The 23,506-nt window shown below is 43.6% G+C and overlaps 1 protein-coding gene across 4 annotated transcripts in view; it reads right to left on the bottom strand.

The window, feature by feature from the left end:
* Positions 1–23,506, bottom strand: part of FILIP1 (filamin A interacting protein 1) — a 110,259-nt gene that overhangs the window by 4,394 nt on the left and 82,359 nt on the right. For 2 of the 4 annotated variants that reach the window (XM_054194827.1, XM_054194828.1), the window contains 2 exons: positions 11,506–14,311; positions 4,290–4,513 (listed from right to left, as the gene is read on the bottom strand). In XM_054194827.1, the coding sequence (XP_054050802.1) occupies positions 4,307–4,513; positions 11,506–14,311 (3,013 nt within the window). In that variant the 3' untranslated portion in view covers positions 4,290–4,306. Of the gene's footprint in view, positions 1–4,289; positions 4,514–11,505; positions 14,312–22,277; positions 22,433–23,506 lie in introns of those variants that run through there. The other 2 variants (XM_054194831.1, XM_054194829.1) reach the window with 2 other exon arrangements.

Below are 23,506 nucleotides of genomic sequence, written 5' to 3'. Positions count from 1 at the left end.
ACCAAAAATACAAAGATTGGTTCTCAGCCAGCTCGGTTCCTGATGAAGCATGCTAACTATCATTATTGCTCTGAGCTGAGTGCATTTTGCTACTGAAACTGTTCCACTTCATAAGAAATCAATACAGATAAAAAAGTAAGAGAGAGAAAGCATGAGGATGAGTCAGTCTAGATGATGGCCTGGGCAGAGGAAGGCTTGCTTTCTGCGCTGTAATCCAGTAACGTAGAACACACAAGAAGCCCCGATATTTTCCTATGGACTGGTGTGTCACAGTTTGGTTCTTTGGCGCCTAGTAAAATCTGAGGTCTGAACAAAGCTTGTCCTTGTGGTATTTCTGACATCATTCTCCTGTGTTCCTTCTTTGATGTTGTATGAAGGTGAGCTCATGCTACATTCTTCTGCACAGTGGGGCACTGCCAAGGTCTTGCTCCTCTTCTCTGTCACCCTTTTCATTAAACTGGAAGAACTTCTCATTCTAGAAACCCTTATTGCTTTGTCAGATTTGGGTGAAATTGGTTGATGTGTTCAATGTTATTATCAATGAAGGACAGAGGGAGGGATGGATGAACACAGACACTTCATCTTATAAGCCTTCTTTTCACAAAAGGCCAGGCTCAAAAGCAGCCTTTGGAACAGGGACCAGAATCCGGGGGGGCTCCCTCCTCCTAGTTCAATATGCTGACCACTCAACCACTCTCTTCTTTCTGCTCAGTGAATACTGAAGCCCTCCATGCAGAACAGCCCAGCCTTTACAGGAGGGAATGAGAACACCACCTTCTTCCCTCTCAACTGTCTGTCAGTGCCACTGGTGAACTTGGCTGCAGCTGATGTAGGTTTGAGTCTCATCAGATACCAGTGAGAAAGGGGAACCTGTCTCCTACCTTTGAAAAAAGGTTTCCATCAAAGGCCTTTTAAAATAAGCAGCACCACCCCTACATTTGTGTGGTATTTGATCTACGAGGAGGCATTCATGATTCCACAATCAGTTTAAAACAGCCACTGGTTTCCTACGCCCGCCTTCCTTCTTTTTCCGTCCCGAGAGCCTGGAACTAAGCTATGTTAAAGCTTTTTGGGTTTTGCCAGATTTCTTTTAGTTCAGATCAGTTTCCCAGTTAAATTCAAACACTTGTGCCAGCTCAAGGGAAAACCAAATGGAAGTGAGTACTTTCCTTGCTAGAGGTGACAAAGACAGGACTACAGCTTTTGACTCCAGTGTGGGGTTACATCCTGACTTTAAGCAACCATGAAATTGTGCCTTGACTTAAAGCTCTTAGAGGAAATACAAGAATACCTAGATTATGGATCTCAGTTAGGTTCAGAGGCTGCAGTGCTAGTTAAGTCACAACTGAAACACTGACTAGAGAAGTGCAGAGGAAGAACTTCATGAAGATCTTCAAGATGCCTCTGGGGCTTAGGCACTGTCTTTAGACTCGGTTGTCCAAATTCCCTTCTGGAGCTGACCGACTGAATGGAGAATCTTACTGTAGTCACTAAATATAACTGTCTTCAGATTCAGAAGAAATTCCTATATAATAAAGACAGTTACACTTCAACTTTTAAGACTTCTGAATTATAGGCTTTCTTTTTTCATCTTACTCTTCTTCTGCCTTTAAGAAACAACAATCTCGGGTCAATTAAAACAGATGTTAAAAAATTATGAGTACAACTAAATACCTATTTTTAGCTATTTTAGCTATAAATACCTATTTTCAGCTAAAATACCTATTTTAGCTGAAACAAGGATCTGAAAAGGAAGGCTTAAGGCAGCTGTAGTTCATCGCTGTATCGAGCCACATTAGCTTGGGGCTCATGTTTGCAATGTTATTTAAATGACTGTTTTGACCTGAAGACTTGCTTCAGTGCCAATATTTAGAGTGAATATCCAGCAAAAAGCTCTTAATAACATGTTTTCTTCAAACATCAGCTAAAAAATGTCTATGTTACAATAAGAACAGTAAGATCTCGGCAACAATTTATTGACAAATTGAGGCTTTTAAGCGCTAACAATTAATTGAGAGGATCTGATATATTTCTGGCATCGTAACTCACATTGCTTGCTAATTTTAGTTTCCAGGTTTTATCTGAAATACTGGGAATTGTGTGTTATGAAAAATGTTACTAATATGAATCTGATTTTCAGATGTCATAGGAACAAGCACCTTAAAATTAACTGGTATTGCAGATGCTACACGTGTAAAAATTGAAGCCTACTCCTTTTCTGATACAGCAGCAGCTTCTACATCACAGAAGTGCCTCTCGTGTGAATAATAAAATACCAGCTTTACCCTGGGATAACGGCCATATCCAGATCTTAAATTGGACAGCAATGCAAAGTGCAGACTGAAGACTAAACATTGCTTGGGCTGATATAATTTTGCTGACCTTCTGTGGCAGATTCTTCCATCAAATCTCTTCTCCCAGACAGAAAGCCATTTAATATTTCACCCACTGGTGCATTTTCTTTGCTGTGAATTGTATTTATTATTTATTGGTCATCTTCCTGCCTTGCCTTCTGAAAGCTATTCCTAACCACTGGGTCCTTTACAGCTCGCTGTGGTGGTTGAGTTATGAGAGCTTTAAAACCATCATTTATCAGTCTGCTTGGCTCCATTTCTTTTGGTTGTGACTTTCTTCTGTGGAAATTGATCACTTAATGGAAATGCCCTTTAATAACTTTCCTGTTATTAAATAAACAATCATAACAATCATGAGCATCCACACCATTTCCATGCTGGAAAAATTCCTTAAAGCATGCTTAAAAATGCAAACATATATGAGGAAATCACAAAGAGGGAAGGAAAAACAATGAATCACCATGGTATTGTGAAGCGGTCTGTATTTAAGACTAAATACTTCAAACAACTGAGAACTGAAAGTAACTTCCATACCAAACCCTGTCCTTTTCACTGTCTGTACCTGAGCTGTGCCTTTACATAGCAACTCCTGGCACCAGCACGCTGTGCTGACTTCCCCTCTAAGACATAAAGATGCTTGGAAATCAAGGTTTAAACATAGACCAAGCCCATCCAACCAGGAAAACTGAAAACCTAGTGAAGTCAATGGCGTGACTTGCTTCGTAGCCTTTAGTGGTCTTTGCAGCAGGCACAAATGGACTGTATTGATTTCAGCCAGATCAATGTTTCTCAAGCTTTTTTCAAGGACTAAACACCTTTTGGCTCCCTTGCCTTCATCTGACCCCTGAGCTGGCAGTAACCCAGTGCATGTAAGTCAGGGACCCGGCTGTAACCATCTACAAGCTTTAACCCCCTTTGTAAGAAATAAGCTGCTGCTTACTGCTGCTGCGGCCGAATGTTGTGCAACCTCCCCACCCCCTTGAATTTTGTAACCACCTTGAGAAAGCAGCTCACCACTGAGAAATGCTGATTTGGATCACAGAATCACAGAATGGTTCAGGTTGGAAGGGACATTAAAGATCATCTAGTTCCAACCCCCCTGCCATGGGCAGGGACACCTCCCACTAGACCAGGCTGCTCAAAGCCCCATCCAGCCTGGCCTTGAACACTTCCAGGGATGGGGCATCCACAGTGTCTCTGGGCAACCTGTTCCAGTGCCTCACCACCCTCACAGTAAAGAATATCTTCCTGATATCCAACCTAAATCTCCCCTCTTTCAATTTGAGGCTGTTACCCCATGTCCTATCATTACACTCCCTGATAAAGAGTCCCTCCCCATCCTTCCTGTAGGCCCCCTTTAGGTACTGGATGGGAGACTCCTAGAGAGAAGGCTGGTCACACAGCGCCCATCCTTCCTCTCTTCCTCTCCTTCCCACCCCTGCGGTACTAGCTTTCATTAAAACACGACCTCAAGTGTGCTGTCTCCTGGCGTTGCTTCCCTAGGCAACGCAGCATCTCAAAAAATGTGATCACAGGCAGGAAGGAAAGTGCCCCATGCAGCAGCGAAGGTGGAAAGTGATCTGTTAAGGTGGAAGACAATGTAGTAGAAGTGACCAAACTCCCTTCGATCTATTAGAAAGTGACGAAGTCTATCATTAAGAAATCCCGGGCTAGATCAATAACCTAGTGCAGTTGCCCCGTTATAACTTCCTAGGCTGAAAATCTTCCTGGCGTACTGCCTTTTGATGGCTTCTTTTTTATTATTTTAACTTCAGTAAGAAAACAAAAGGTTGTTGTTACTTAAGTAGTCAGTGCACACACTTATTAGTTTGTTGTGAGTGACAGCTGCAGGACTCCATTAGTACAGGTAAACGTGAGCAACTACACAGACAGGGGGCTGACTTCCATGGTAGCAGCAAAACCTGCAGAACATACCCCCTGAGCCACCGCCATCAGCCCTGACCCCCGCCCAGGGAGGCAGAGCTGCTGGCTGAAGATTTCTTCAGTTCTATTTTCATAGACTGAGTCTCAGCACGAGGCTCGAATTTTGTCACATTTCCTGCTCCTGGGGCTGCCACTACTGGCTTTCCTGCTTTCATACCTTTTGACACAGGAATGCGGGTGGGTGCAGGTCTCGGGGATGACCCATCCTGTCCTGTCTGCAAAAGAGAGAGACAGAGAGAAACGACATGAATGGAGGACTTTTTCTTCTCATATATGCTCATCTTATACTTTTCATTGGTTCTTCTTCTACCTCTCCAGCCACCACGTCCCAAATCACGCCTATTAGCAAATTAACGTTTACATTTGGAACCTGCCCATGGCACGTACTGCTAGAGCAGGGACAAAGGTACAGTTGCGATCAAACGTTTTTCCCAGAGCTGAGGTCCAGTGTTTTGCATCAAGATGTCATGGGGATGGGAATCCCTGCAAAACTCCGAGTCCACAGCACAACACAGAGCAGGATGGCCTTACAGGCTACCGAAACGCTGGCTCAGCTGTCAGACAGATGCAATATTAGCATCCTGCACAGAGGCAGCGGGCCCTCAAAACAATATAGCCACATGAGGCTAACACTGAACCCAGAGTAACTGCCGTATTTTCAGTGCTGGAGCAAGATTTCTCAGCATTATAGTTAAAATTGAACTTCGCTTCCCAAAGTATGCTTTGGCCATGGCCAGAGCCGCTTATTTCTGCACTGGGAAGTGCAGGGAAGGGGCTGGGAGAGAGAGACAGAGGGAAGATTTGGATTTCCTTCTCCTGTGGCTGTGGGAGGAGGGATGTGGGAGAGGGCTCTCCCCCTCCAAGCCCTAGCCACAACTTCATGAACTCTAGTGAGGGTGAAGCAGGCAACCTAGATTTCCAGGGATACCTCAAAGCAGTCTGGACATGGTCATTTTATTATCTGCCAGTCTGCTGCCCTGGACAACAGCCTACCAAGCATACTTATTGTCAAGTTTGGTGACTTCAGAAAAATTAAAAACTGGCCTTGAGAAATTTTTAATGTTTTTTTTCTTCTGGATGGAAGGTGGTTGAGGACCCAAGCATGGGGCTGGCAGACCCAACAGGGCTCCTACCACGGCTCTGTGCCTTTCTGGAACACTAGCTGGAGGCCAGGCTGGCTCTCCTATAGCTCTGAAAATGGCAATCAGTACATAGTTTAGGCAACTGAATCCCACTGTGTAAATGCACTTGGATAGGTCAAAAAGATTCAAAAGGGCCAACTGGTATTTTCTGTCTCCATTGGCCAGATAATGTTGCACATACTCTGCAAGGCCAAAACTGGAAGCTACCCCTTATGGACCACGACCTAAAGAAAATACTTCTAATCATGATAATTCTGAAAGGAAAATGTGGTTTATCTTCTGCAGCGTGCAATACAAATACAAATGTTAACAGTGACAACTTTAGTGTGTCAGCTGAATTTCATATGTGACTTTTTTCTGTTCAGATAATGGACAAAGACTTTGACCTCACAAAAGAGAACACTTCTCATAAGATCCTGGAATCCTGGCTAGACCCATCTGCTAAATGACTAAATTCTGCAACTTATGACATGTAAGCACAATAAAACGAAACTCCTGAAATAGACTGGATTAGGGGATTGCATCGACTGCAACACATATTTGCACATTTACTTGAAAATGCCCTTAAAAAATGCTCCACGAAGGAACATTTTTCCCTCTCGAAGAATTTCCAGCCAGTAGCATCAGAGCCTTCTGTCTGCATCCTGAGTATTCAAAGGAAAACCATTCCTTAATCTTCTAAGAACAGTTCAAAACCCCATGTGTACACCAAAAAAAAATCACAATTGGAAAACTTGAATGCTGTCTGCCTGGCAGGAAGGAAGCCATTTTCAATAACTAAAAGCAACATTTACAATAGCAGTCTAAAGGCTAATATGGAACTCACATGTAGATGTCAAAACAAGTTAGTCCCATACAATTCTGTAAGGCAAAACATGCAAATGCATTCCATCAGCCTTGGAAAATATGTCAACATCCCAGGGAACCCAAATGACAAACATCTTGTACTCCCTGAAAGAGCTCCACAGTGTGTAAACATGAGGCAATCAAATGAAGTAGCTGGAATCTCAGGCATTTCTTCAGCTTTATTCACATGTAAATTATTAACTAAGGATTTGGGCGCTTTCAAGTTACTCATTTCAAGCCTAAATCGCTCAAAAGCACTTTGAAAAGAACTCTAACTTGCTTTAAATTTCTTAGTTGCCTTCCTTAGGGCATACTAACATGTTGATCACATGGAAGCTAATGCCTGCTTCACAGGCAGCTGCAAAAGCATTTTGTGTTTGCCAAGTGAAATGGCACAAAGGTGGCTCTTCACCAAGCAGTCCCCTTTGGTGAGAGCGACGGGGTGAGCACGCAGAGGACACTCTCCGGTACCCACCTGTGGCAGAGAACCCCCACAATTGACTGTCTCTTAGCCATTTCTTCCAAGAATCAAGCTCTAAGCAATTCCCTCCAGCCCAGTTTGTCTGTAGGCTGCTGTCTTGATACAGGAATGCGGCTCCAACCAGAAACCAACCCTTACGCTGCCGGCATGGAGAGCCGGCCGTGCCCCACGGGACGCAGAGTGATGTTGGCTGGCTCTGAGCTGGCAGTATGTGTTGCTGGAAGGGCACAGGGGGCCGGAGCGAGGTTAGTAAATACATTACTGAGAGGGAGATAAATACATGCAGCTGCTAAGCCGGTTAGGTCGATAATCGGTGCTCACTGTGGACCCTGGCAAGTATATTAAGCTGTGAGGCTGCAGGAAGGTCAGAGAGTCCCATTAAAGGAAGAAAAGCAATTTGAATGTACAGAACATTTAGCATGTTTTAGTGGTTTATAACAGATCCTGCTTAATGCATTTTAGTGACACACAAAAAGAGTGCTTTCATGCACACATTTACTTTTGGAATATTTTCATTAAAAAGGTGCTTTTTCAGCACTTGTTTTTGATCAGATCAGGGACCAGCTTGGCCTGGACAGAAATGGTTCCATTCAGTGGCTGACACAGGACTATCTGCACAGGGCTGGTAGATAAGACAGGGGACCGAAGGAGACCTGTAGCCTCTGATAAAGCAGCTGGAAGTTAGGTTGACAAGTCAACTAGGAAGTTAGTTGACATCACTTCAAACGACACTAAAGAAGTATGTTTAGGCAACCGAATCCTCAAAAGGTGGGACTTGAGAACTAGTCAATACAGTCACTGGAGCCCAGCGGGCAATTCAGCTCACACTGAAGCCAGCAGCACCTCAGCTGCATCACTCTCCAGCCTCCACACAGTGGAGCAGGGGGGGACTGACAAGTAGGAACTGACTGAGTTGCCGGCACTGAGGCATCCTGTGCCACCTGAGGTTTCCCATCAGCTTCCACTACAGAAAGATACAGGTGTGTGTTATACCTACCAGCCTCGTGCACGTGTCTCAACTGCCACAGGGCATGCAGATAGCACCATGCACCTCCATACGGGCAAGTGAGCTGACCCCTGGACCTCTAGGAACTCTAGCAGAAGCTTAGAGCATATATGGGACACCTACAAAGAGCTAAATTTAGATGCCGATCTCAAATTAAATGCTGTCCAAATGAAAGTACCCTTATAGCAGCTTTAACGTGTGCCCGGTTAGCTCTGGCACCCAACAGCCTTTCAGCCGTGCCTTGTTGCTTCCGTCACGGGACGCCCTGCATGGTTGGTGCCGTGCCATTATACTGGCTCTGCTGCAACCGGAATTCCCTCTGCTCCCTGCAGATTTGCCTGTCGCCGGATTCAGTGTGTATCCTGGCAGCATGAACAACTGGCACGGCATGCCAGGCTTGTAGGAGGTGGGGTGCACAGGGATGTGCGGACTGACAACCATCCTAGTAGCCAAAGAAGATCCAAACTCACCACTAAGCCTACAGCCAAACGTAAGGCCTAAATCAAAAAACAGGATACAGGCACCACAGTTTGTTTTTTTTCCTCAAAGAATATTTGCTTTTATTCTGTGGCATTTTTACTGTAAATGATATGAACTGTCCTGGGAATAGGGACTTGGGCTAATGTGCTAAGGCAATACTAACAACCAGGCTACAGTTTCAGGCTCATTTTGGTCTGCATACCCTCTGGTCTTATAGCCATGTATTTTTGGTTGTGCTGTGATACATCTGTAATAAAAAAATTAGCTGCGAGGTCTGCTAGGGTAGTCCAAGTATTTTGCTGGGAGTGGGTCTGATTCTAATCAAGTTAAGGAGGACCAAACCCCATTTTTTCCACTTCTATGGTAAGTACCCAGATCCATAGGCTAGCATATAAAAGGCAACTACCAGCTTAGGGTTTGGTCTTTTTTTTTTTAATCAAAGTGGCAATGGTTCTATGTTAAATGCTGAATTTCATCCAACTGGTCAAACAGTCTCCATCACATCAGCTCCTGCCGTGGAGACCCCTGTGGGACTGGAATACGCTGGTGGCAGTGCTGGTGTGACGAGGCCAGCTGCTCAGCTGGCCGGCCTTGGGCTTGTGCAGCAGGCAGAACATGAAGTACCTCTAAAACATTCGGGTTAATTTTTTGGTTCATCTTTTTGGTTAAGTGCTCAAAATTTTCCCAAGTTCTCCCTCAGGTGCCCGTGTCTTTCTTTGGATCAGGGTTTCATTTTATCTAAATCAAAACTGCTGCAGAACTCAGAAGAGGACCTGGATCAGGGGAATATAAATCTGTAGCTACTCTTCAGTGTATGTCAGTGTAAATCAATACAACCGTAACACCCCTTAATCCATGGGATTCATGAGGTTCAAAATCATGATGGTCCATCATGAACCCACAGCCTCTGGTTTTGGACTCATATATGCAGGGAAACAGCACAGCTCACGCTGAGCTTTTAATAGTACCATGTGTGCACCCTAAAATTAACTTCACCTGCAGTACTGAGGATAACTCAGTAAATTCAAATTGGAAGAACAGTTAAATGTTTTCAAGTATGAAAACAGTAACTGCAAATTTTTTATAGCAACAGATGAGAGCTAGGAACTTCAGAATTATTTTCTCCTTTGTAGCTTGGCACTGCATTGGTACATTGTACAAAGCATCTTGTATGAGCCGAGTTAAGAAAAAATTAAAACCAGTGAGCTAAGAAAGCAGCTGTGTATCAGTTTGTCTTCTTTGATTTCATGAACTACAACCCCCAAAATTATATCAATGTTGGTTTCTTCTAGGGTTACAGAGTAAATGATCAGAACTTGTTTTTTCTGACTAGGGGTACTGAAATGCGTTTGTAAAGTAGTCATTTGCAAAACAGATGGTGAATATACAACTTCTGGATGTTTTTTTCAGAAGGCTAGGGAGGAACAGGCACATTTGGGCTCATCCGAAGTTCCCTGCTCATCTGACTACGGACCTTAAAAAACAAAGGGAAGCGTAAGATAAAGTAAATCTCATGGTTGAACTATTTTCCTTACATTCCAAATCAGGGAGGATGAAGTGAAGAAAGAAGCCACTTTTTAGCCAGCTGAAAACAAAACAAAAAAGTTTTGTCTGTCATGGTTCAGTGCATCATCACAGTAGAGGCAGACATCTAGTAAAAAAGAATGAGGAACTCTTAGAAAAAAAAGTTTTCCAAGCTTACAAGAGACAAAAGAGTTTGTAAATTAATTAGTTCAAGACTTTTTAAAAAATGAACAGTTGCCTCTAATATGTAGGAAAACACTGTACAGTAAAGTATCTACAAGACATTACGTATTATGTGGGGAGAGAGAGAGGGCGCATGTGCAAGTCCAAATGGATCTGTATGACGAATGCAAGATTTCTTAAGTCAGAGAGCTTAAATGGGAATGGCAGCCTCTCTCCGAAAGTGTGGAAGTGTATCTTAAATACACTTTGACGTTTCAGCTTGGAAAGAGATGGCTGAAGAGGCGTGTTGCAGCGGTCTGCAGACAAATGAACAGGGGATGACTATTCAGTATTTGTCAAGATACAAGAAAGAGGCTGTAACCAATGAAGGTATTGCATAAAAGGTATCAAACAAAAGAGCATTTTTCCCAGAGCCCACAACTGAATTCACTGCCCCCTGATGTTGTGGAAACAACAGTATAAATGAGTTCAAAAAGCAATTAGAAGAATAAATGGAAGAAAACTCTGCCACGGTCTATTAAACACAAAGATGTGGCTACAGGCCCTGGTTCAGAAAGAAATACCCACCTATTGCCAAAAACCGAGAACAGACGCTGAGGGAAACATTACTGTGTGTTTACCCACTTAAAATTATCTTCCCCTAAGCATCTGCTGCAGGCTCTGCAGCTAAATAAGCTTTTGGACTAATACAGTACTGATGGTTTTCTATTTTGGTTAAATTCTTCTTTCCTAGAGTATTTCCAACTAAAGCAATGCAAAACCATGTTGGATAATAAACCTGGGGGAAGGACTATCAATAAATATTGTCCGTTATGTTTAAAGACAGAGGTGAGAAACTGATTTAAGTATGAAAAAGAAGGTGAGATGTCACCACAGAGGCACGGGGAGAAAGCTGCAAAAAATATGTTAGAGGAAGCACTATTGTAATACAGCACTTACAGAAGCTGAGGATTTCAGAGGAACAGAAAGAGCTTTACTGTTTACTGGCTGAAAGAGGTTTGGAGCTGTAAGCAACGATACCATGTCTGCCTATTTATTCCTTTGGAGTTCAGTATTATAGCAGATATTATATTAATTGAATTATAACTATAATGGGATTATACCAAAGAAATACCAGCCTGCATGATCAGACTATAAACACCCACCGGCTGGGCCAAAAATCATTATGCAGAAATTGCACTCACCAAAGATAAAAATACAGTTTCCGCCTCTGTCATCTCCATCATTCTTTTTCCCTCTCCGTCTCTCACTTGCAATTCTACAGGATTGCCATTATGAAAATAACTTTAAAGGAACTTTGAAAGGACCTCCTTTGAAAGTCACCCCTTTGGGAGATAATGACAAAAGTATACCAGTGTCCAACACTGGTACAAAAATACAATAATCGGGCAAATTCTGATTTTATAGTTAAGCTCGTACTTGAAACAAATGTAGGGAAGTCAAGAGTTTCTCCTCACCCCACACATTTTTTCCCTGCTGGTGTCTCAAACCCGAACTATGGTTGCCCTTTTTATGAAGAGTACATCATGAGACTACCCTGCTTACCACTGATTGTGTTCCTCGGGTGGAAGACGTTGTAACAGGGGTTATAGTGATAGTACTTGTCACCTTGCTTGATGCAGGTCGCGAGGACAGGTTGTTCCGAGGCGATCGAAGGACAGTACCCGTCACAACTTCTTTCTCTGCTGCTATATTCACCGGTCTGACTGTTATCACAGAACTCGCACCATCAGCTGCAGCAGTGGGAGAGCGTTTAAACTGGGAACCTAGGTGGATGTGGATTTTGTTGTCTTCTGTCGTAATAATGTTGGCGTTGGCATTGTACTTGCGGATTGGAGTCGGGACGGTTTGTTTTTCCGGTGTTACTTTGAAGACAGCCCTTCCCATGGTCATATCTTGTGATTGCGGAGAGACAGAGATTTCTGCCGGTGCTGCGGATGTTGATACTGTCATAATCTGAATTGGCGACGCAGGTCTGTCGGCGAAGGGTGCTCTCCCTCCCTCTGGGGACTTTTCCCTGGAGAACGTTGTTATAGTAACTGGAGACATAGAACGATCTGGGCCCATGGGACTTTCACTGCCTTTTCCTTTTTGAGGCATAACGTTTGGAGAGGGAATGATGGTTATTCGTGGCTTCTGATTTCCCAAAGTAGGAATGACAGTGGTACTTGAAAAAAATTCCTCTGAGGTTGGACTGGTTATCTCCAAAGTAGCTGTGCTGTTCTCATGGTCTGGTGTCACCCGAATATGAAGAGGTTGACCCTGCTTCGGTGAAAGCACAACCTCCCCGGGATGCGCTGGACTACCGTGGGTTCGGGCTCCTTTATCAGGAGTTGCCTGAGCCCCAGTTTCCCTCTTTCTCATCCATGGTATCCAAGATTTCCTCATTGCAAGTTCATTTGCTGCTGGAGGATATCTCTCAAGCACTGAAGAACGCTCCATGGGTTTTTTCAGACCCACCTGTCGCAGATTGCTCATGATGTGATTCTCCTCCTGGAAGGATTTCCTTATAAACACTGCTGGGGTTTCTTCTTCTGCTGCTTCACTGCTTACAGCATCTGTTTGCACGCCAGTGGATGTCACGGGAACATCGACCATTCTTCGTCCATTTATGCTGGGCCTCAGAGCACGGCTGTAACGCTTAGAAAGCTCCAGCTCTCTTGTTAGGTTCAGAACTTCCTGCCCCATGCTCTTGTTTTTATTTTCTTCTTCCATAAACCTTTGCTGCAGAACCGAATAATCAACTTGGAGCTGAGAAAGCTGGTCTTCTTTGTTCATCAGCTCATGGATTTTTTCCTTAAGAGCTTGAACTTCTGCTTTCAAATCTCTGCTTTTGGCCTCTTCCAGACGAAACCTGTGCCTGAGCTCTGCCTCCTGGCTCACTGCTTCACCTTTTTCTATTGCTTTGGTTTTGGCAATCTGAAGTTTCATTTCCTCCAGCTGCTGAGAAAGAAAGTTAGCTTTATCCTGCTCAGTCCTAAATTTCTGCTCAAGCTGATCATATTCATCTTCTGTCTTCATCAAATCTCCTTCCACCACTTCCAATTGTTTGAGACGTTTTTTCAGTCTTTCAATTTCAACAGTAAGTTCTTTAATCTTGTTGTCCTCATGACAACCATGCTCTGGTCCTTTCCTGCTTCGACCTCTTGTAATTTCTCTTTCTACTTCCTCCATACCATCAATTCTTTTCTTTAACAGGTCAACTCTACAGCTTAGTTCAGAGGATTTTTCTTCTTCACTTCTCAGTTTGCCAATTAACTCATCCCTTTCCTTTGTCAAACTAGACACTTTTTCCTCCATTTCGGATTTCAGCTTCAAAAATTTCTTACTTTCTTCTATCAGTTTCTCTGTTACATCCATAACTTTCCCTTGTTCAACTTTAAAATTCTTGGTTAGACCCTCAACCTTTTTTTCCTCCTGTTTTATTTTCTCCATCATATTTTTTCGTTCATCAACCAACATTACAGTAAATGACTTCAGCTTTGTAAGGTCATCTTTTAAGCTTATTTCAGCCTTTTCCAATTTGCTTTCTGATGCCTCAAGGTCTTTCACTCGAGTCTTCACCACTTCCAACTCATTTATCAAATCCTTAGTCAAATTCTTTTCTTTCTCCAAGTTTAAGTGTAGCTGGGTGCATTCAGACTTACTTTTACTGAAAGCCTCTTCCAGCTTCTCTAGTTCTGACATTCTTTTCTGCAATTTTTCCACTTCAAGTTTCAACTCTTTGCTATGGTGCTCTTCCTCTTGCAGTTTATTTTTCAGCTCTTTACACTGAGATTCGGTTTTTGTGATCTCTTCATCTTTCCCCTCCATTTCAAGCACACGCTTGCGGAGGTTTTCCACTTCTGCCATTAAGCTAGAGTTCCCACATTCCCCTTTTGCTATTTTATCTCTTAGTTCCTGAAGTTCCTCCTCAGCTTTTTGAAGATTTTTGTTAGTTTCTTCTAGCTCCTCTATTCTGCGAGTCAACCCCACTAGCTTAAGCCTCAGCTGTCTATTATGGGACTCTTGATTAGCCAGTTTAGCAGTCATCTCCTCATGTTCTTGAGAAAATGATGATGTTTTATGTTCAAGTTCTGCCTCTAGTTTCATCAGTTTTTGCCCATCTTCTTTTGTTTTTGCACTGATAATTTTAAGCTTTTCTTCTTCTTCCTTTAGCTTTTGGTTTAAGTCCTGTATTTTCTGGCTTTGTTGACCAAGTTGTTCAATATGCATTTGTCTTTCATCTACCAGCATGAGTGCAAATGATTTGAGCTTGACTAGTTCTTCTCTTAGTTTATTGAGTCTCTTTGTATGTTCCTTCTCCTTCCGGGCTTGATAGATCTTCTCCTGCTCAAGAAGTTTCTTCAACCTGAAACAAGTTAGAAGAGATGCATTAAACTAATATATATATATATATATATATAGGTTTATTTCTCCATTTTTTTAAGAACACCTTCACTTTATCAATTTTTTTTCATTAATAAACTAAGTAGTCTTTCAAGAAATAACTACCTACTACAGTTACATTCCCAAACCAAATATTTTAAATTACAAGACTTAACTGAAAACTATGCAGAATCATCTAGAAATCTGAAAAGCAGTGAATTTTTATACAGGTATAGATAACAAATACATCAGGTTTTAATTCCTTTACATTTATTTCTCTGTTGGGATGATATTGGTAAAAGTATATAATATCCCAACAGGACAGGTATATGTACTCACCAATCCATTTATACCAAACTTGTTTTACAAGGTGGATTCCTCCTTAGGTCTTCCATACACAGAAATGCGTAAAATAAGATAAAAAATGAAAACTAATTGCTATATGCAGCCATACGTAAATGGATCAATGCTGGTTATAAATAAACCAGCAGGACAGAAGATTACATTAGCACACAACTGATACCCATCTGGGCATCACAGGCATAAGAAATTAGCAGGAAGATAAATTTGCCAGCACAGTGACTATTATATTAAAAAGTTTCTTCTTCCAGGCAGATTTCCATTTAGAGTAGTAGATTTTGCGGACTGCCAAGGGTCAGACTAATCAAACCTTTGGCTACACCTAACCTCAGCTGAAAAAATGCTCTTCTTTATATAGTCTGTAAAGCTGTATTTTCAGACAATATAAAAGCTCACGATACACAAATTTAGTGTATCCTCAGAAAGATAATAAAGACCTACATTTTCCAGCCTTATTATTAGTCATAGAAGTATTTTATATCTGTGATTCACATTCAGGATGTTGACATCAGCACAGGAAGTTTCTACACATATGTAAGCACAGATTTACGAGGATGGTGATCCTCAACTGACAAACAGGTACAGATAACACAGGGATATATCCCCTACTAATGCCAGACCCTTATTGTAAAAGCAGCAATATGACTTAAAGACACAGGTATGCATGCTGAATTTACCATGAAATGACACGTTTTTCAAACCACTGTCAAAATATCTGCAACTCCCATACTCTCTTGTCAAGACGTGTGTGATGATTCAAATCCAGTTGCTTTGCTTACCCTACTTCTGAAGCTTTTCAACTTCTTTGTAACTGAGACACGCAGTGAAGCGATAATAGCAGAGCAATTTACCACCTTTTAACTAACTTGCAATAACAAGAACATCCATATCTTAGTAAAGATCGACTTTTATCAGTGTTTTTATTGTAAATGCTGGACTGTAGATGGTAGTGCGTGAAGCACAGATACACATTCCTCTCTGCTGCCCCAGCAATGAAACGGTGCAAAGAGCTCCGGGGCACAATGTTGTACACAAAGGATGTCTCCCGGAGCCCTCACCTGAACTCTAAACTCATAACAACAGCCATATTAACTTGGTCCTCCAGCAACTGTTAATGTTTCACTCCTTGCTCCTCAGGGACCAGAACGAACAGGAACTGGAAAGAAAAGCTATAAGAAAAGAGAAGGAAGTCAGAAAGCAGAACACAGGATGCAGTAGGTAGGGAAGGAGAAGGCTGAAGAATGCATTTGAAAACAAGAGTCGGATAGGATGTGGGAGTAAGAGAATAGTAGGAACCAGCGGGAGAGAGAAAAACAAACAAACCTTACAGCCAACCTTGCTGGGTCACAGATTATTCTCAAAAAAATCTCTTCAGTTTTGGCAGCTCTTTGGAAAGGACTGAAAAGGCGTGCTGGTGGATGCCTCATTATGGGTCAAGTTAGAATGTCAAAAGGTAAAAAAGACCCGCTGCCACTCACAAAGCATGCACTTTTCACACTGAAGAAGGAACTTTATTAGCATGCAATGTATTCCCTGGCTGCTCTATCACACCGCTTCATGCAAAAGTTTCTGCCAAGAACTCTCCCTCATCTCCCCCAGACTACATTTTTAAAGAAATAGTATGCATCCTTTCACAAAATATTATTTGCTATGACAGAACAGTGTGCCCTAACCCGGTGGTGCTCTAAATGACCCATCTCTCAAAGTCATGAACATATATACGAGAATATGAGATCTTCAAATCAGAGAACGTTTCCAGCCTCCCTTGTCCCACAGGAAAATTTTAAGGTGACCCCTATAAATTAAAAAAAAAAAAAAACCGAGACGGCATTTTGTTTTCCTTTTAACAATCTTGCCACTTGAAAGCCTATCTAGAGCCGCTCAGCAAACTGCCAGTGATTTTGAATTCCTAGGCTGTTCACAAAGGACACGCGTGGTTTTCACACAGCAGTTGCTACAGGTGGTAGACACCAACCAGGCTGCTAAACAGAGTTCAAAACAATTCACTGGCCTCACGATTACCTGAGAGTCTACTGGGGAACCCTCCTGAGAAAGCCACTGAAAAAAACCCCAAGTGTCTGTTAAACTAAGACAAAGAAATGCCAGGGATGAGACTGAACAACGGGAGTAGTGCTGTCACTACCTTGCTGTACCTCGCAGGAGAGTCAGCAGTGGGCAATAACTGGCCTGGCCCCTCTGGGAAAAGCAAAAATAAAGCACTGTAACTGTGCCAATACACGGAGGTGAATTTGCTAACATGTCCGTGCTGAACAAGGTAGGAAGCACCGTGCAGCGTTTTATCCTGCCTCAGCTTTTACACAGTGAAACTAGACTGCCCAAGATTTGACAACTGAACTTTCACAGAAGATACTTGACAATACTTCTGGTTTCCATGTCCAGGGAAACTGCTTCTAAAATCTGGTTCCGCGAGGGATGGATGGCAAAGCAGCATCCAAGTCTGTGCAGATGCCAAAGTAATAAACAAAATCTACGTCTTTTCAGTGTTACTTCTAAACACTAAAATAAAGCTGAGTTTAAGCTTGCTCTTGCTTTTCCATCCTTGTACAACTCTCATACCTTAGCGGTTAAACTGGAATTTCTGCAGGACTGCAAGCTAACGTTGTCCCCTCTTGACCCTCACAACAGGCTTCTCACCTGACTGCTGCTGCTAATGTTTGCTAAGTAATGAAGACCTGCATGGGCTCCGATGTAATACTGAAAGCACCTCACACTCACAGCACATGTGCCTTCAATGTGTTATCCAGAGCAACTGCACTCTGGATTATCAAGAGTTTGAAAGCACCTCCGTTCAGGGTCAAAATAAACAAAAAAGAAAAGAAAAACAAAACAAAACCTTTATTAATGACATGCGGGGCTAGATACAGCCAAAACACTGACAAGCCAATAATTTGGTACCCCCAATCTAGTCCCCCTATTTGCTGTGTTGTTTGGTTTTTTAGAGATGGGGAGAAATATTTGGATACCATTGGAAAACCTGCATTCATCAGTAAGAGTCTCAGGGGCTCGGCACAGCAGGGATGGAGGCAGATTTGCTCCACTTCCCTGAGGAGAGGGGGACCACAGTGCCTGCTCCTCTGTGGGCAGCACTGCAGAGGTCTGTGCAGCATCTCTTCTCCCCACGGGTTACCACACGCATCATGTCAAAACATGCCGCCCAAGTTGTTCCCTGAATACATGGTCTTCCGCTGCCCTGAGGGTCCAGGTGGTCTCCGCTCCTCGCTATCTGTCCTCCCCACAGTATTTGAAGAACAGGTGCCTTCAGCTGTCCTGCATTCAAGATGATCAGACTCCCCCTTGCAGTATGTTGGATAAATAAAATAGCAATCCCTTAGGTATGAGCCCACGCAAACTGTTAACTGCCTCAGTTAAAAACAAACACGCCAGGACAATGCTCTTCCCTTGTACCACATTTTGTATCACAAAGGAAACGGAAACGCCTCTGACCCTAATGGCGCAGGGCAGGACACTGGACTACAAAAGCTACTGATGCAACCTCACGTGGTCCCTGCTGCATCGGGGAGCTGCGTCTCCTGAATCCCTCCACAGACTGCAGCGTTTGCTGGTCACAGCTGCGCGGCCAGTGCTGGGGCAGCAGGATGGAGGTCTGTGGGCAGCCATGCTGGGGACTTAGGAGCGTGAAGACTTTCAACAACCAATCTCAGCTCACCGAGTGGGGAGACCCCGGAGTAGAGGAGGAGCAACTAGGGACTTAGTTTTAACCTCCTTCATGAATGGTGTGCTGGAAGCAGTCAGTGAGGAGGAAGGTAAGAGCTGATGGGCAATAACCAGGCCCGCCCTGTCCTCCTTCCTTTGGGTTTGGTACTGAAGCATTTCATTGCATAAGGTCTTTCTGCTTCCCTTTCTGCCCTCCAAGCTTCAGATTGACCATCAGAAGTGCAACGAGATGCTGATAGATGCTGAACCCTATCCCTCCAGAGATGTGGCTTCACTTCTTTTATTATAGTTATATTCCTATGCTTTGTCTTACCAGTCCTGACTGCCTTGCTCAGGCTGGGGCTAATGTCTTCTTCAGGTTTGGATGGCAATTTTTCCTTAAAGCAAACCTGGCCAATACCATACCTTCTCCCCCCGCCCCAGCTACATGCCAGCTGCCAGAAAATCCAGTTATTGTGTCACCATATGTGTAAGAGACGGTTCTGGGTTATGGCGTAGACACAGTTTGTAAAACAGCACATTGGATACATTGGGAAGAGATGTCCAATGGAGGCAGGGCTTTGGTCGGCTGCAAGCAAGTCCCTGAGTCTGCCCTGAAGGTGACAGAGGACATGGATGGCTGTATCTCCTCCTTCCAATGAGAAACACAGAGTGGTTGAAGGGCTTCTTGCTGGAGTCTGCTGGTTAGTCATCAGGGTGGTTTCACATTCTCTTTAAGGCTGTGATCAATTCATTGACTCAAAGCTACAGACTTTGCTTAACCACATAGTTTTTCCTGTTTTATTTCTGTGTATGTCAAGTCCAGCACTGACTGAGATGCAAAGGAGGAACCCCACAGTACCATTCTCAGAGCGTCTTCTCAGACCAGAGCAAGACTTCAACATAAGTTATAACTTGCAGCTGGAGAACAGCGATTTCGTGTTTTTGAAAGACATTGCAATAGTTTCACACCATAGCCCATTGCAGAGCTCCAATGGGCATTACTGGGTTTCAGATGGGATTTATTTATGGTAAAAGCAGTAGCAGCAGCAAGATCTTAGCTAAAATCAAGCATTAGTTCTTGTCCACATTTGCAAGAGAAATTACAAATAGTGGTCAGTAGACATTTTCTTGCCTTCTGAAGGATCATAAACTTCATGACTACATTTGAAATACAATAAATGCAGCAAACTGGGAACTATAAAAACCCCACTCAGCACTGACAGCTGATACAAGAAGCCATTCTCCAAAGTAGCTTACAGTATTTTAAGAAAATACGAAGAATTTTCATTTATCACAGGAAAGATGCTCAGTAATTTCTAAGAACCCACCTCTCCCTTCAAAAAAGCATTCACTTCAGAATGTTTTAAACAGAGCATGCAAAAGTGAAAAGCTCACAAAACGTTTATTGAAAATTACATCAGTGTTTGCATTGCCCTTTCCATTTGTACTTCCATGAAGATAAGAAAACATCACAAATGCTCGTGCGACTTTTTCCATCTCTAGCGCAGAAATGGGCACTCGCTTACGTGAGGAAACCCTGGTAAGGCAGGGCAAGCCAGAGGATGACATGAAAGGACATGAGCTGCCCCTGAGGTTTGTGTGAACATTTTGGCACCGCATTTCAGCTGTGTTGGCCTGGTTTAGCTCCCTGCTTTGCAAATAGACTAAGCCAAGCTTCCCAAGTTGTCTCCCAGAGTTTAATGAAGCACTTGCAGGAGAGGCTAACGTGAAGAGCAATCTGCCAAGAGGTGGAGAGCTATTTCTCTTGCTATCAAGACAGGGGCAGCAGGAGGAACAGCAGGTAGAAGGAAGAAGATGGGAAGGACAGAAGCAGGTAAGGTCTCTGGAGGACCTTTTAACTGAGTTCGTACACAGCCTGGAGGTCCACAGAGCTCCTCATTGCTGCTCTAGCACAAAGCCATCTCAGATGTACTGCTCCTGTAGTACCTTATTTTGCCATTTAAATTCAAAAAAGTTTGTTGTGATGGGATATAATGACTTCTATCCTGTTTTGTGGACAGCCAGTAAGTGGGAGTTAAGAGAAGCACGTTAACAAGGATTTGGTCACTCTAAGGATGAGCTGACTGATGGCTGATGAAGGCTGCTTCCTCCTCAAGGGACCAGCAGCATTTCAGCCACTCACACAGCAATCCCAAGGAAGCACTGGGAAAGCAAACGCCTTCGCAAGCTCGACTTTCCACTTCAACCCTAAAGAGTTTACTACTGCATATGCAGAGTTAGAGAGACTGGACAACTTCCTAGCAGTAGCTAGAAAGCTGGTGCCCATTAAGTGATGTGAGAGGCTGCTCACTGGAATCCTGGGACAATGAAAACCAGCAAGAGGTGGTTTAACTTAATAAAGGAGTTCCCTCTTCATTTTTTTTTCCCTGTTTAATGTACTACAGCTGATTTTGAAGATTATTTCTACAGGCACTGAGAAATCCTCCACATGTCAGGACAATTTCTGAGTCCTTCCATGTTTGGGGCCAGGCTGAGATACCCAGAGGCTGAATCTCACTGATTCTGAGCACTTAAAATTTCAGCTAAAACCAAAGAGAGCCAAAAGGTGGTCAGGCTCTCCAGGATGCAAAACAATCAGGCCTAACACTCAAGTTGGGCAATTCAAAATTAGGTAACACTTTCAAATCATCAACTTTGGTCCTCCCCTCATATCCATCTCAACTGAGAGAAGAAAGATGTAAATGAGATCAGATCCCATGGCAAGAAAAATAATAAAGCACATCTGTGTTACTTTCTCCTTTCTATCCATTAAAGTTTAAAGGCAAGAACAGAGACAAATGTTTGAATGACCTTGCTACAGAACTCCCTGAGTTGCTGTTCAGTTTATCACAGGGTCAACTCTGAATACAAATAAAAACTTCAAAAAAAAATAGTTATCAGTTCTAGTAACTCTACAGACAAATTTTTGTGGCTACCTACTATACAAAGTTGAAGTGTAAAAAACTGCATATTCTTCGCTGGTGAATTAACTTTTGAGAAGTGATTGTATCGAATTATATCAAGAGTAAAATTAATATTCTTGCTACTTCAAAACTACATAACAGTTCCCAAGTTATACTAAAAGAATTAAAATATTTTCTTTACTTAGGAGGACACATTGTTTATCTTCTACAACAACTTTTCCTCCCCCTTTTGTTTTTAACATTGATTTTGTAAAAGTTAAAATCAAGTTTTATGAAATAGTTCATTTGTGTTGAAACTGTCTTACTTCAACTGAAGAGTGACTAAAAGCAGTATTTTGGAGTAAGAACACTTACTAGATTCAGTGTCCCACCACCTTTCCAGCACCTTGTTCACATAAGAAAAACACTAAAGACCTTAAAGAACAAAACACGGCCAAAACCCGTTCAGGCTATGAAACAGTATTACAACCGGACAGGCGTTTTTTTCCAGCCCCCCAATTAAGATATCCACATTAATTTCGCAGATCACAGGGGGCAAGGGGGGGAGGGAGGGGGAGTAGAAAGCATGCAAACAGCATCTGTGAGAAAAGGAAGCAGCAGCAGCGCTCAGCTGAGGGATGAAATTTGCCAAACCTGTCTCCGAGCTGCGGTTATCCTCCCCTGACCCCTCGGTGCGCTCGCTGTCCGGGCGAGGAACACCCCCACAGCACAACCCCACCAGGTGCACCTTCCCCGGCTCCAGCCAAACATCAGTATCAGCGCAGTTCCGCCCCATCCAGCCCGGCTGGAGCCGAAGCCGCGACGGCGGGAGCGGGGCTGCCCCGGGCGCACACCGAGCATCCCGGGTCCCCCCCCGCCCCGGACGCGGACCCCGCTCCAGCCTCCCGCCGGCGCCCAGTGGGCTCAGTTAACCAGTGAGGTGCGCATGTACAAGAACAATTAGCACTGCTCAAATTAATAAAAATAAATAAATAAATAAAATCTTACCTTATAATTAGACAAGCTACCAAAAAAGTAATAAAAAAGGAAAATTTTGCAGCACGACTCGCCCCGCGCCGGCTCAGCCCCTCCGCCGGAGGGACGGCGCCCTCACCTCGCTGCCATGGCCCCCGCGCAATGCAAGGTGACGGCTGCGACCCGCCGCCGGGCGGGGGCCGGGGCGGCGGAGGAGGGGTGGGGGACGGATCAGGGGGGACCGGGGCGACGGGGGGAGACCGGGGCCGTGGCGGGGGGGACCGGGGCCGGGTGGCAGCATTGTGCGCCCCCCGCCGGGGCAGGGGGAAGGGGTGGAGCCGCCTCGGCGGGGCAGGAGGGGTGGAAAGGGTGTAGGCGAGTCGGTGGCTCGTTTCGGCCAGCCCTTCCTTTTAGCGCCCCTTTCCCGGAGTTTATTATTGACAGCCCCCCTCCGGGCTTGCAGTTTATAGGTTAACGATTAAGAAATAATAATTTGATCGCAGGGAACCCTTGCCAGTTGCTTTCGCGTAACTGAACGAGGACGCACAAAAGCGATGCTTCCCAGTCCGAGCTGCCAGTTCATTCCTCTGACTCAAGAAAAGTTCCTGTTGCTTTTCTCTTGTCTTGCCGGTGTTTGAAGCGGCGGTACTGCTCTTAGTAAGCACTGGCTGATCTTAAGATCAGTTGATAAAGGCGTGAATACATGATGAAAATCCCCCGTGGATTTAATATACATGCACATTTGGTTTTGAAAATTCATGCATAGTAGCAAGGCTAACTGAGGGAGAGTCTGCGTGAGGTCTGAAAAGCACCATTCTGCTAGCTCCTTGAATTAAAGAAGTCCTAATTCAGCTCCTTTGTTTCCAGCCAAGAATTTGGGGATTCCTTCTATTTGCCTAATGATTCTGTAGATTGCCCACAGTCACCTCTTCAGTCTCAAGGGGAACTAGAAACTACTCTCTCCTTTCCCCTCCCTTTCCCCTTCTCCTCCTTTTCTTCCCTCTTCCCCTTCCCATTCATCTTCCTCTTTAACAAGCCTGTAATGTACAAAACCACTGAAAGTGTATCATGCTAAATATTATTATACATAAAAATAGGCCAGCGTGTGTGTGTTTACATTTTTGAGAGACTATCTAATTTTGTGTTCTTTCATTATTTTTCCTTAGGACCCTTCCTTCATTCAGCACGTGGGCTGAGCAGTGCTCCTTTGAAACGCGGGTGTTTAATGGTTTTTATGGATTTTATGCTCTTTATTCAAGGCC

The sequence above is a fragment of the Rissa tridactyla genome, chromosome 3 (assembly GCF_028500815.1).
Source record: "Rissa tridactyla isolate bRisTri1 chromosome 3, bRisTri1.patW.cur.20221130, whole genome shotgun sequence".
NCBI lineage: Eukaryota > Metazoa > Chordata > Aves > Charadriiformes > Laridae > Rissa > Rissa tridactyla.
Note: the sequence above shows the minus strand (reverse complement) of the source record. Positions and strands in the feature narration are given on the sequence as shown.